The sequence below is a fragment of the Pogona vitticeps genome, chromosome 4 (genome assembly GCF_051106095.1).
Source record: "Pogona vitticeps strain Pit_001003342236 chromosome 4, PviZW2.1, whole genome shotgun sequence".
Lineage (NCBI taxonomy): Eukaryota > Metazoa > Chordata > Lepidosauria > Squamata > Agamidae > Pogona > Pogona vitticeps.
The window spans coordinates 86,993,914-87,006,903 of record NC_135786.1 but is presented as its reverse complement, the minus strand read 5'-3'; the positions used below and the strand labels follow the sequence as shown (position 1 = coordinate 87,006,903).

Genomic DNA, 12,990 nt, shown 5'->3' with positions numbered 1-12,990 from the left:
GGCTGAGAAGAAGGAATACTTGAGAAAAGCATGTATTAGATCAGTTAATTAAGCAATTTCTGCCATTGTCATAAACTGCTAACTACTGTGAATGGAATATGTCATGAGACATAGGAGGCAGCATATATCAGTCTTTGAAAAGATCCAGAAACTTTAGCAGATTCAGTATGGATGTTTGGACAGGAGCCAGCTATTGACAGGATGTGACTCCTTTACTATATGTTCTTGGCTACTTCTCCATTTACTGTACACCAGCTTCGTCTGAAGGCAGAATTCACATCGATTTGTAGGACTTTCAGATTGAGGTGGGATGGCCTGAATTGTTTTCAGTAAGTAAGTAAGTAAGTAAGTAAGAAAGAAAGAAAGAAAGAAAGAAAGAAAGAAAGAAAGAAAGAAAGAAAGAAGTAAATAAATAGGTGAACGGAGAAATTTTGGAAATAATACTGCAAAATGACTTTCTATCTCTAGGGTATTAAGGAAAAGAAGATTCTTGGAAAATGTATCTGAGAAATGTCCTCTGAGAAATTCTGAATTGGCATGCGACTCCACTGAGTTCTGCACTTCCTCCAAACCTTACAAATGGTAGACCAGATAGGCGGGGTATAAATAAATAAATAAATAAATAAATAAATAAATAAATAAATAAATAAATAAATAAATAAATAATTTTGTCTCTGTTGCACATGCTCCTTCCTTGGAAATTCTGGAGCAGGAATGAAGGAGGATACTTCTATGAAGAAGGTGATATGAATACTGCCATATTTTGTCTTTCAATTCTCCGGAAGCATATTTCCCTGTGAAAGAAGATTGAACTTCTCACCCCTAAGGATTTGTTGAAATTTCTCCTCCTCTAAAATTATTTTCCAAAGGAATCTCTTTTCTATCTAGCTGAAAAGGGATGACTGAAATTCCGATGACAGAAATTTTCAGCACAGAACAAACTTTCTTGTAATAAGGTTCAGGGGAGATCATTTGGCTCAAGTCCTATGGCAAAGCAGAATACATGACAACATATCCTGATGAGAAAAAAGCAGCACAGTCTTTATGCAGTGTTGTACATAATTTAATTTGCAGTTTTGTATATAAACTTTTACTGTATTGCACACTATTGTAGCAAACTAATTATTTGCAAAGAAATCAGTAAAATACTTAAAGGATTTAAAAATAAGGGTTTTAATGCAGCTGACAAGAAAAGAAAAGAAGCAGTTTACTTAATGAAGATACAATCCTTTATGTTGAAAATGAGTTACATACAACTAGAATACAATTAAAAGATACCATACAGTCCAACACTTAATTCCTCAAATTGTGTAAAATTAACAAGTCTCTACTGTCAAATATACAGTATTTTATATGATAATAAGGGTTTTGAAATTAAATACAGGCAGCATTATCTTCACGTGGCTTTTGTATGTTTAAAATGATAGGGCCATGTCACATATTGCCAAGTTTGTTATTTCAATGCCTTGGAAATGGCATCCTCCTCTTTTGCCCAGCCCCTTTACTTTGAATCTATTACTCCATCACAGGCTTTACCTTTGCCTTCGATTTCTGGCACAGTGAATATGCATAAATCATAAGGAATCAAGACGGTATTTAAGGAAAATCCACCTAAAGTGAGATCTCAAACAAGCTAGGATCCCCACCTTTCATCCCTAATTAGACATCAAGATTAAAGTCTCAGAACCTGTTTCAGAGAAGACACGTCCTGTGTATTATCCAATCTATCTATAGGCTAAACTTCATACCAGAATAATAATAATAAAAAGGTGATCTCCAGCATTTATTAAAATCTTTGAAGTTCATAAACAACAAAGTTACTTTAGATTTTTTTTTCGCATAGCGCTAGCATTCAACAGCATGTCCTCATTCTAGATGAAATACAAAAGTTTGTAACATTTTCCATACAAATAATGTCTGAACTTATTAATGTGACAATATATTTATTACACAAAATTTGCTACAGCAAAGTATATTGTATGCTTGTCGTACACATACGTTGACAGGGGTGGACAGATATGGCCAACAGACTCCTAATGCGGATGATGTATGAAACTGCTTGACAACATAAAAAGACAGACTGAAAGTTCTATGATACACCTTATTCCAGGCTGTAAAATGTCTGCAGAGGTTTTTGTTAAAGGAGTGTAAAAGGAAGCAATGCCAATGTTCTCATCTGCACTGGCATCCTACAAAAAAACATCATAACTACATAAGCAATCTAAATCAGTTCAATAAAACACTCCATCCTTCTATGCATGTAAATGGATAAAAAAAATCCCACATTACCCTACTTTATTTTAAACATACCAATCCACCATCTTGAGACAGACCAACTTAAAAACTTGTATGGGTAAATTTAATAGCACAAAAAGGTGTGCTGAGCCACTGATTCTTAACCAACACTGAAATAAGTGTGTGTAAAAGTGCTGGAAGCGAGCACATGGCAGCAATACCCATTTAAGTCAGTTGGTGAGATTATATGAAACTTAATGCAACTGAAACAATTCTGTGTGTGACTGTACATTCCATTTCAATGAAAATAAAGTATTTTAGAAATGAAGATGCCACATCACAGATGGTGGCAGTTTTTAAATTTGTCTTTTTTCTGTGCAAATAAAGCGCTGCTGATAAGAACCATGATTGGAGCAGCACCCCATCCTTGATTTACTAATATAGTATACCAGAATAAAAACTTGGCATTTACTTCTTTATTCTTCACAGCTAACAGAAATACCATGTTTATCTAGCAATGCATCAATATTTTAATACTAAATTGTCAATTTGCTAAACCATTTCTTGTCATAGCTAAAGAGATATTTTTTTAAAAAAAGCTTTCCCCCTTCAATAAAAAAAGGGTTGAAATGTGAAATACTTCAGGAGCCCCAACATTGACATTACTAAAAATCAGTCCTAATCTCTGACAATACTGACCAAATCTTTTCAGTATTTTGGGCTTTAAGGTGTTTTAAAACCCAATTAAACAGCTATTTATTTAAATGCAGGTTATTAAGCATGGTGAAATATGGTCCAAAGCCCAAGCTAGATAGAATTGTTCCTGCTTATTGAGACTGTGTGTTTCATAGCACAGTATGCTTATGGCATGTTTAGCTACTGCCCAAGAAGAAAAGGGAAAAAAGAAAAAGAAAGAAAGAAAAAGAAAGATCTATGAGGCAGGTAGAAAACCAAGGCACAGGGTCTAGCTACTTACCCTACACAACTGTCCAATTCTGATACTAACTAAATTTGGTCAGTCTCCAGGAAGATGTGTTTAAGTGAATCAGCATACACTCATATGGCGATAAATACTACCTTCGAAAATGCTAATGAAGTTGGCTAGGTTTAGTCTGAGCTACTACTAAAAAAACAAAACGAACAAAAAACCCTGCGAACTGTAGCTTCAGACACAAAGACAGACACGGGAGGATTGGCTGGCACAGACTAGAAGCAACACTTATCTTTCATTTCGGTCTAAGTCATACTAGCCAGAACACCTTCAGCTTCACGCACACAAATACATTTTTCAAAAATAAAACGGAGCGTTCTTAGGTAAAAGGCTGCTTCATTTTAAAAGGGGCAAGAGAAAAGAGAGGGAAAATTAACAAATACATAGAAAACAAAAGAAACAACATAAACCCAAAGGTAAATAGGAAAAGTGGTCTATATTCTGTGTTACAGCACAAACAGTGCTTCTTAATTGTGCCTAGTTATAAGGGTTGGTGCAAACTGCACACATGGAAGATGGCAATAAAGACCTCAGTCAGCTTTGTGGAATGAAGTAACTAGGTAATTGTTTTGACATAGGATGGTCTCAGCTCCATCTCATGAGTTAACAGAGTGCAAAGATCCCAGTGTGAGCCCTGATGTCCTCTTCTCCGTCATTGACTACTAAAAATCAGCAAATTCCTTTGCACATTTTTCTGTTAGAGACACACGGATATCTTCCTCCTCATAGTCATCAAAGTTGCTCGTATCTCCAGGGCCTCTACATTTTGGTATGAAGGGAGCTTCTACCTATATTGAAACAGAACAGAATGTTGTCAATCTGAAAAAATTCATAAGGAAGAATCTGCCAAGACTTCTTAATAGGGGAATGAATTGAAACATGTGCCTCTAATAGATTTCAGCCACAGGTAGCTTATGACTGGAGCCTGAAATTATATAGGTGAACCTCCCACTCAGTCACTGAGCTGCCCCTGTTATAGTCATGCATTCAAAAATGTTAAAAACTCTTAACTATGGAACAAAATCATTCAAGAGTGAGATATTCCAGTTTTTATGAATGCACAGAGGAATTTAAGAAAAGTATCAAAACTCTGCAAAATCTATACAGCTTCAGAGCAATGCCTGAAACCAAGAGGCATATTATTTTTAGAGACAAACTCAGATCAATGTATGGTGGGTTCTGTAATCTCTTGCAAGATTTTGCAAAGTAAATTACAGCAGTTGACCAAACTAAGTATTGCTACATGTTATCTTTTTTATATTTTTCCAACACTGTAAGGAAAGGTGGAAGGTTTCACTTTCCTAGATTACCTTCATGGGACATCTAAACCATGATTGGCAGTGGCTAATCTTTACAGTGTTTTGGGGAAATAGACCAAACTCAAATAATAAATTATGAAATTAAGCTAACTATGCTTTACAGTTCAGGCATAATTCTAAACTGCAGTTAATCTGAAAGGAAAGAAGCTTTTATTTTTCCATCTCATATCTGTGCTGACTGCATAAAGAGATATTTTCAATTTGGCCTTTTAAACTTTTTATTATTAGTCAAGTGGAGTGCTATTTTTATATGGAAAAGTGGGATAAAAACATAAAACACACCAGCCTGGGGCTCACTGCATCCTGGCATAAACAAAACCATAATTTAGCATTGTACAGTATACTAAAGCAGCCTTATTGTTCATCCAGTGCTAAGACAACCATGGTCCAACCTGAAATTCAGATAGGCTTCCTGCATTGAGCAGGGGGGGTGGACTCGATAGGACTTATAGGCTCTTTCCAACTCAATTATAATTCTATAGACTATGCTTTGTCAGTTGGTGGGAAAGTTGCTGATTCATATACAGTGGTGCCTCGCTTAACGAGTGCACCGTATAGCGATGTTTCCGTATAGCGATCCCTTTTTCGGGATCGCTATACGGAAACATACCCGATCTTCGCAATGGGGAAAACCCGCATTGCGAAGATCGGGTATTGCGGCGGCCATTTTGGAGCTGCCGAACAGCTGATCGGCGGTTCCAAAATGGCCGCCGGAAGCCCGGAAATGGCTGCCGGCAGCCGTTTTCGCGCCCTGCCCTCGCTTAGCGAAGGCGCGAAAATGGCTGCCGGCACCTGGAATCCTCGCTGAACGGGTAAGTAACAAAGGTATTGGAACGCATTAAACGAAGTTTAATGCGTTTCAATACGTTTCCCCTACCCGCTTAGCGATGATTCCGTATAGCGAGGGTTAATCCGGAACGGATTAACCTCGCTATACGGGGCACCACTGTACTGTCTCCATCTAAACTATACCAACAGTATTGGCCATGGTCCTGTACAGGGGTCTCTGAACTTTTCAGCATCAGGGCCACATCATATATTTTATACATTTTCGAGGGCTGAAGACATGCGCGTGCATGCATGGCCTGAAAGGAACAGACCTGAGCCTGCAGCATTCATTGGGCCGGATAAAAAAGCAAGGCAGGCCAGATATGGCTCGCAGGCCATAGTTTGGAGACCCCTGGTCCTGTAAATCTTACCCTGGAGTTTGCTGCCACAAAGAGATACCATTGTCTTTCCCCCAGGAAAGACTGCATGGCAAGGGACAGGCCAATCTTGACACATCCACTGACCAAGAAAGGGAGCAACTGTGATGTTTTCTTTCTCCCCCTTTGGTACAAAGGATATTTGGCTCCAGCCAGCAGTTACCCTCAAGGCTATTCTGGCCTGATCTATCAAGTGAAGGCTTAGGGGCTGCTGAGTTTCACATTTGCAAATATTTGGGAATATTATTACTTACTGTTTACAAACCACCTTGAGGATCATTAAGACTGAAATGCAGAGTATATGACTTCAACATTTTTAGATCAATAAAAATTCAAACTTCGAGGAAGTAAGCCCCCCTCTCCCCTTTTTACTATCATTGCTCCAGGAAGTTTTAAAGAACAGCCTATATCATTAGAGCTGTGAAAAATTATAACAGATCTGTTTAAATATTTATTTAATAGGGAATAGTCACAAAAGATTATTAGAACAAAAGAAAATCTCCTTTCATACAAACTGTATACTAAGTGGGTTATTTTAGAAAGTATATGAGAAAATTGCTGTTCTTTAGTGAACGTCTTGTTTCAGAGGTTCCCTTCAAAATAAAAGAATGTCCCAAAGTGTTAACCAGGGTGTGCCTTGTAATAATTAATACATTACTGATTATAACTACTATATCAGCGATGGCAGACCTATGGCACATGGACCACAGCTGGCATGCGGAGCCCTTTCTGCCGGTATGCAAGCCATAAGTCACCGGATCACTAGTGCCTTTTAAAAATGCTTCTGTATAGGAACTTGCTTAGTTTTTGAACTACATCTAAAGCAAATCTAGTTCAAAAACTCCACTGTAGAGCATAACACATGAGGACATGCTGAATCCATGCAGAATTATATCCAGAGATAAAACTTAAGTTCTTAAAAGAGATGTGATGTTCAGAAAATGATTAATTCCAGAACTGTGTGATCAAGGAAAGGAATTATAACTTGTATCACAAAAACTAGTTTTGGGCACCCCATGACTATTCTAGGGCAAATTAGAAACAGTTTATGAATCATGCTTAAAGGACATGAACCCTTTATTGCTTCCTTTGTCTATGGAAAAAATAATAAGGTTCTATATTTGGAAAAGTATCTCAATAAGAAAACTAAAATATTGCCTGAATCCTGTTAAGTTTTACAAGTGGTTTGTGCCAAAGTGTAAGTCATATCCAGCAACTAGTTCTACAGTAAAACTAATTGTGCAGTCATGTCCACAATCAAGCATACAATGCAGACAGCCTGGATGTTACTCCCTGCAAACTTCTGTAGGGTAACATTACATTGTGGCAAGTACCATAGGATTGCAGTCATCATTTCTACAGGGAATAAAGATAGGCTATTGAAAATAAGCAGGTAGAAGCTTCTGTCAATTTGACTACAAGGGAAAGGAGGAAAAGACTTCTTATTTTGGAGCAGAAAAAAGAGAACAATTCAAGAATTAGCACAGAAAACAAAGATATAAGGCAAAAGAACTGCTGCCCAAGAGAAATGCATCCATTGCTTTAAGAAGTAAGATGGAAGTGCTTTTGGAAATCCTGTAAAAGTACCATGTCTACTATGTAATGGGGAAGGTATCTTCCTTTGTCCTTGCATACTATCATTTGTTTTATCCTAAATAGGTAAAAACATACCTTTCTCTGATAAATGGCAATCCAATCTGTAGTGGCAAACCATTTGTGATTTTTAATATCATTTACCCCATTCTTGAGATTTCCATATCGTTTGGTTAAGTCTACTTGGAGTAAATTTCTTAGTAGATCCTTAAGGTCTGAACTGAAGTGTGATGGGAACCGTACCTATAAAACATACCAGCCACATTTACTGTTACAGTATATAACACTGTTTCTTTCTTCTGAAAACCAAGGAAAACCCCCAAGATGAATTGCATTTTAGTAGTAGCACAGTGGAAGTTGAAACTTAAGAAAAACAATATAATCAAGCACAGAGTTGGACTAGATATGTTATATCAGATTGAAGAGGGTCTTTTTCTAGAATAAAACCAATACTTGTACACTGAACAACCTCATGTACCTTAGGTATGAGTTTTTTTCTCTAATCCTAAACTACAGGCAGTGAATTTTGGCAAAAACCAAATCAAAAACATCTCTTGACTGTGGCTGCATTTGCACGTCACAGTAGGCAACAAAAGCTGGCTGCTGCTGCTCAATTCTGCTCACTTGGCTTCTCTGCAGATGGAAGCATGGACCTTCCATCTGTGGCTTCTTCTTAAATGCAATCTGGGAACTCTGGCTAGAGTGGTAAGTAGCATAAGGCCAGATTTGTTGTTTGCTTTTGAGTCTGCTGGGCTGGGATAGGGGAGAGTTCCTAATCTCCAGTGCAACTAAATACAAATGAAAATTTGGAGCATCAATTTAATTTCACATAAATTAAATTGATTTAAATCATGATTTAAATCATTACTCTGAAAGACTTGATCTTTCAGAGTAATGACACTCGGAAAGTGTCTGAATGACACTCTGAAAACACTTGACACTTCCCCACTGTAATATACATACACAATCACTTTTCCCAGATTAACTTTAACCAATAATCATGTATTTATTGATAAGGTATACACTTTCAGAGACAGAGGTAGGGGCCTATCTTCCTATACGAAGAGTTTCAAAAGGCAAACAGGTAGGGTTGCTACTCTTCAGAATCAACATCTTTCAAGGAAACTGTTGAAAGCAGTCTTGGCAACTGTGTAATATGGCTTCCATGGATTTCCAACATTATATCATGCCGAAGAAAACTGCAGGAGTAACTTTAACCAGAGTTGGAAAACGGGGCTGATCACATCTGTTATTTCTCATTTTTATGTAGTGCTGTTAGTGGGCACATATTGGGAGAAACAAATCCAGTCTGAGAATTGCATTTTTCTGATGGCAACCACTAAACAGAGTGCTAGAGGAGACAGTAAGATTAACTTGAATAATCTATACGAAAACCTATAGAACTCCATAAAATTAAGGCCCAGTCCCTGAACTGTCAGACTCTATATACAAAATCCAAAAATGAATTATATTAATATACTGCTGCATAAAATAGAACTAGAGTTTATAATCTATATTCCACAATGAGATCTCTCAGCTGTAACGCATTTTAAAGTAAATATTTTAAAGTTACAAACTTTAAATTCATTTTTAAAGAGACATACATTTAACAATAACTTTTTAAAATTTAGATTTAAAATTAAAAGTTTAAAATTACTTATTTTTCTTTATTGTGGGAAGCACGACTGGAATAATCTGACCTTCCTATAATGATCTGACTCTGTCTCCAAGTATTCCAAAATAAATAATTTCTAAGAAAAGTTCTGAATACACTGTTAAAACTGCATTAGGTATATCTTACTAATTTAACAAATATTTATTATAAAATACTATTTGATATTGGATAAAGTTGTGACACATGTGGACAGTGGCCGTGTGAATAAACTTGGGGGAATGTGCATGGTAAAAGAGTTTTAAAATGCAGTTTCAGACACCCTTCTTTCTGGTGCTTTGTTTTGTTCCTGAACTATTGCTGTAGACTCTCAAATATGTACTCTTGTGCTGTATAATGTAGCAAGAATAATCAGGAGCACATTTTCAATTGTTCCATTTGAAGCACTGAAGAAACAATGAATGTACAAATCTACATTTAACTGTTGTGATTTATTTTTATTTTATTACTCTTATTTGTTTGACTGTATTTTTGTTTGATTTTATTTGTTTTGTGAACTGCTCAGAATAGTGCCTTACATTAATAGGGCAGTATAGAAATCTATTAATTAATTAATTGATTAATTTTCAAGGGTTACATATGACAATATAAATTTCTGAACCTAAACAAAAATTTAAATGTTTGTTTAGGTTCAGAAACTTATATCCTCATATGTCATGCTTGAAAATATTTAAGAAAATGGAACACTACCAGTTCTGCAGTTGGTAGATGAAAATTCTTAAAAGTTTTGGTAATGGCCTAGGCAAGATGGCTTGTGCATTGGTATGCAGACTGCTGAAATTAATATGAATATGTTACTCAGGCAGTGAGTATACTGGTTGTTGTGGGTTTTTTGGGCTTCTTGGCCGTGTTCTGAAGGTGGTTCTTCCTAACGTTTCGCCAGTCTCTGTGGCCAGCATCTTCAGAGGACAGCAAACTCACAGTTTGCTGTTCTCTGAAGATGCTGGCCACAGAGACTGGCGAAACGTTAGGAAGAACCACCTTCAGAACACGGCCAAGAAGCCCGAAAAAACCCACAACAACCATTAGATCCCGGCCGTGAAAGCCTTCGCGAATACAGTGAGTATACTACTAGTATAACAGTGTAAATGTGGTGTCCCCTCAAAATAACGCGACACACAGCCAATACTGTCTAAACTGCTGGCAACAAAAGTGAGTACACCCCTAAGTGACAATGTCCAAACTGGGCGCAAAGTGCCAATATTTTGTGTGGCCACCATTATTTTGCAGCACTGCCTTAACCCTCTTGGGCATAGAGTTCACCATATTATCTGCTCTTGGCCTGGCAGACAGCCTTCTACACAGACCATCAGAAAATCACATCAGTTTTTCTTAGTATCTAAGATTTTGTAGTGGAAATTTGTTTGGTGTCAGAAATTATCTGACCACCACCATACCTCCAAATAAGGCCATCACAACTTCCATCTGAATTACTGACCTTTAAGCCACTTAAAAAAAAATTAAGAATGCATACTCCTTAACTGTTAATCCACTATGGTAGTTTTCCCTTAATACTCAACCTTTTCTAAAAATAACAACATTTTCCAAAAGTGAAAGGCCTTTATATAGCACCTTGGATCTATGTTCATGTGACTGCAAGGGGAGAAGTGACCAATTTCTTTTCTAGAGTTAAAATCAATCAGGAATACACAAGTAGCATAAATGTTGGTGAAAATGATTTGAGTTATTTCCAGGAATGTAGTGCCAAAAGAAATTATTTCCAAGATTACTTGCTTACCTTTCCAGAGACAATTTTTTCATAAATCTGGATTGGTTGATCTGCAAAGAATGGAGGATATCCAGCTGCCATTTCATAAATTAATACTCCTAAAGCCCACCAATCTACTGCTTTGTTGTAGCCCTGATTTAAAAAAAAAACCCAAGTATGATCAGTACCACTTCTTGTAATAGCAAATCTCAGATATAAAACATAATTACAACAATTCCACATGCAACCCAATAACATGCATGTTTACTCAGACCTAAGTGCCACTTTATTTAATATGCCTTAATCTGAGGTAAGTGTGAACAGGACAGCAGCCTTAAACTCTTTCTGAGGAAATCTGCAAATATATAGTGTCAGACAGAGTATTTTATAAATGAAAATGAGTTTTTCTCTTCAACACATCACTGCTAGTTTGAAACACACAGAAAATGTGTCAGAGGTTCATTCAGCGTCAGAAATGGGCACCTATTAATGCTGAAACTAAATTTAATGGATAATGAGGTTCGTAGGTATGGCAACCAGGCTTTCCATTTTTCTTGAAGTATTTTTGAACACTAACCCTCTTTTTAAAAAAGAAAACTATATCTGCTCATCCCTTTTTGAAAATATTTTAGTTACATTTTGAAGCTTCCTCCTGCGATCACAAAAATCACATTCACAAGAATCTTACACTGGCAGTACATGGAATAAATTGCAACAACAAATTGCAATCAGTTAACAAGCTCATTGTACACTAACTTAGATGACTGGCTTGCAGTAAGATATATATGCAGAGTCTGGTTAACACATACAGTACATAAAAGGAAAGCCTCCTTCCTATCAATATTTCTTATATCTAAAAATAGTTGAGACTGTTCATTTTTAGGATATCTTGAACATTTTTGCTACTTCTTTCCTGATCACTTTTGTAGATTGCAAACTCAATTACTGTATTGGGAGATTTTGTATGAATCTGTATCTTATATAACTGTACTGCCTCAATCATCATTGCCTTTACTTAAGCCCTACTGGTTTCAGCTGAAACATCATCCAAGTGAGTGTGTTAGGATCTGCACTATTCCTCTTTTAATATTGTGTGCTTAACATTGTAAAACATGTTTGAATACCTTGCTGAGAATTATTTCAGGCGCCAAATATTCTGGAGTCCCACATAACGTCCAGGTTCTGCCCTTTACTCTTTTTGCAAAACCAAAGTCTGTGACCTGGTGGCATAGAAAAACAGTTAGCACCTTTTTTTGTTTTAAAAGATAAGAACCTTCTGTTTCAGAAAATATTCAACCACAGAAGTGGTTCCATATGTTATGGCACATTTTAAAAGCTTCAAATTTTATAAATGAGATGACAGAATGTATACTATTAAAAGTGGTCAACACAAAGAAGAATTAACTAGGAAGCATATGTACTAAACATGCTATGCTTAATATTAGGTAGTATTCAATTAACCTTGATTAGAATCATCTTAAAATATAAGCTATTTTAAATGAAGTTTCATAACTCCCTTTGGTTAATTTATCAAACAAAAGAATTGTTACCATTTTTGTTCATGGTGATATATTATTACCAGAAAATTTCTTACAACTTCGTAACAATTAAACACCATTTATTTTCTATTTCAAGGAATGATGCTTCATATATAAATATTCATCTGCATCATACCTGGATATATCCTTGTTGATCAATTAAAAGATTTTCAGGTTTTAGATCTCTGTAGATGAGGTCTAGTGAATGGAGGTACTCAAACGTTAGCACTATCTGAGCTGCATAAAATCGTGCATGTGGTTCACTGTAAAACAAAAAAAAAGGTTTTTAACAACAATTGCAATTACAGATAGACCATAATCAGTACATTTTCATTGAAATGGAATGTGTCATAGCACAGTGGTATTCTAAAACTACATCAAATTTATGATTTTAAAAAATATTGATGAAATAATTTGAGGGATACATTTGTAGCAACTGTTAATAACGAAATCAGTTCAGAAATCTTCTAAAATTACTGAGAGAGAAATTTTAAAGTCCCTTCTGATAATTTCTGAGCTTGTATGGATCTGTTACGGTATCTGTTAAGGCTCTGAAAGTTGAGCACTGTGACTTGTATCTCCTGCCCTGCCCAGTATCAGTTATACAATATCACACGCTTCCATAAGTGGTTTCTTAATTTGTTTTCAAAAAGCAACTAAAAACATTCATGTTTCGGCAGGCCTTCCCCCCTAGTTAATTCCTGATTCCCCTCTCTTTTCTTTCCTAGT

The 12,990-nt window shown here is 36.2% G+C and overlaps 1 protein-coding gene across 3 annotated transcripts in view; it reads right to left on the bottom strand.

The window, feature by feature from the left end:
* Positions 1-1,041: 1,041 nt before the first annotated feature.
* Positions 1,042-12,990, bottom strand: part of PRKACB (protein kinase cAMP-activated catalytic subunit beta) — a 103,573-nt gene continuing 91,624 nt past the window's right edge. For all 3 annotated transcript variants that reach the window (XM_020795066.3, XM_020795064.3, XM_020795068.3), the window contains exons 6-10: positions 12,398-12,524; positions 11,848-11,943; positions 10,754-10,876; positions 7,422-7,586; positions 1,042-4,014 (exon numbers count right to left, since the gene is read on the bottom strand). In XM_020795066.3, coding sequence (XP_020650725.1) covers positions 3,889-4,014; positions 7,422-7,586; positions 10,754-10,876; positions 11,848-11,943; positions 12,398-12,524 — 637 coding nt within the window. In that variant the 3' untranslated portion in view covers positions 1,042-3,888. The remainder of the gene's footprint in view (positions 4,015-7,421; positions 7,587-10,753; positions 10,877-11,847; positions 11,944-12,397; positions 12,525-12,990) is intronic.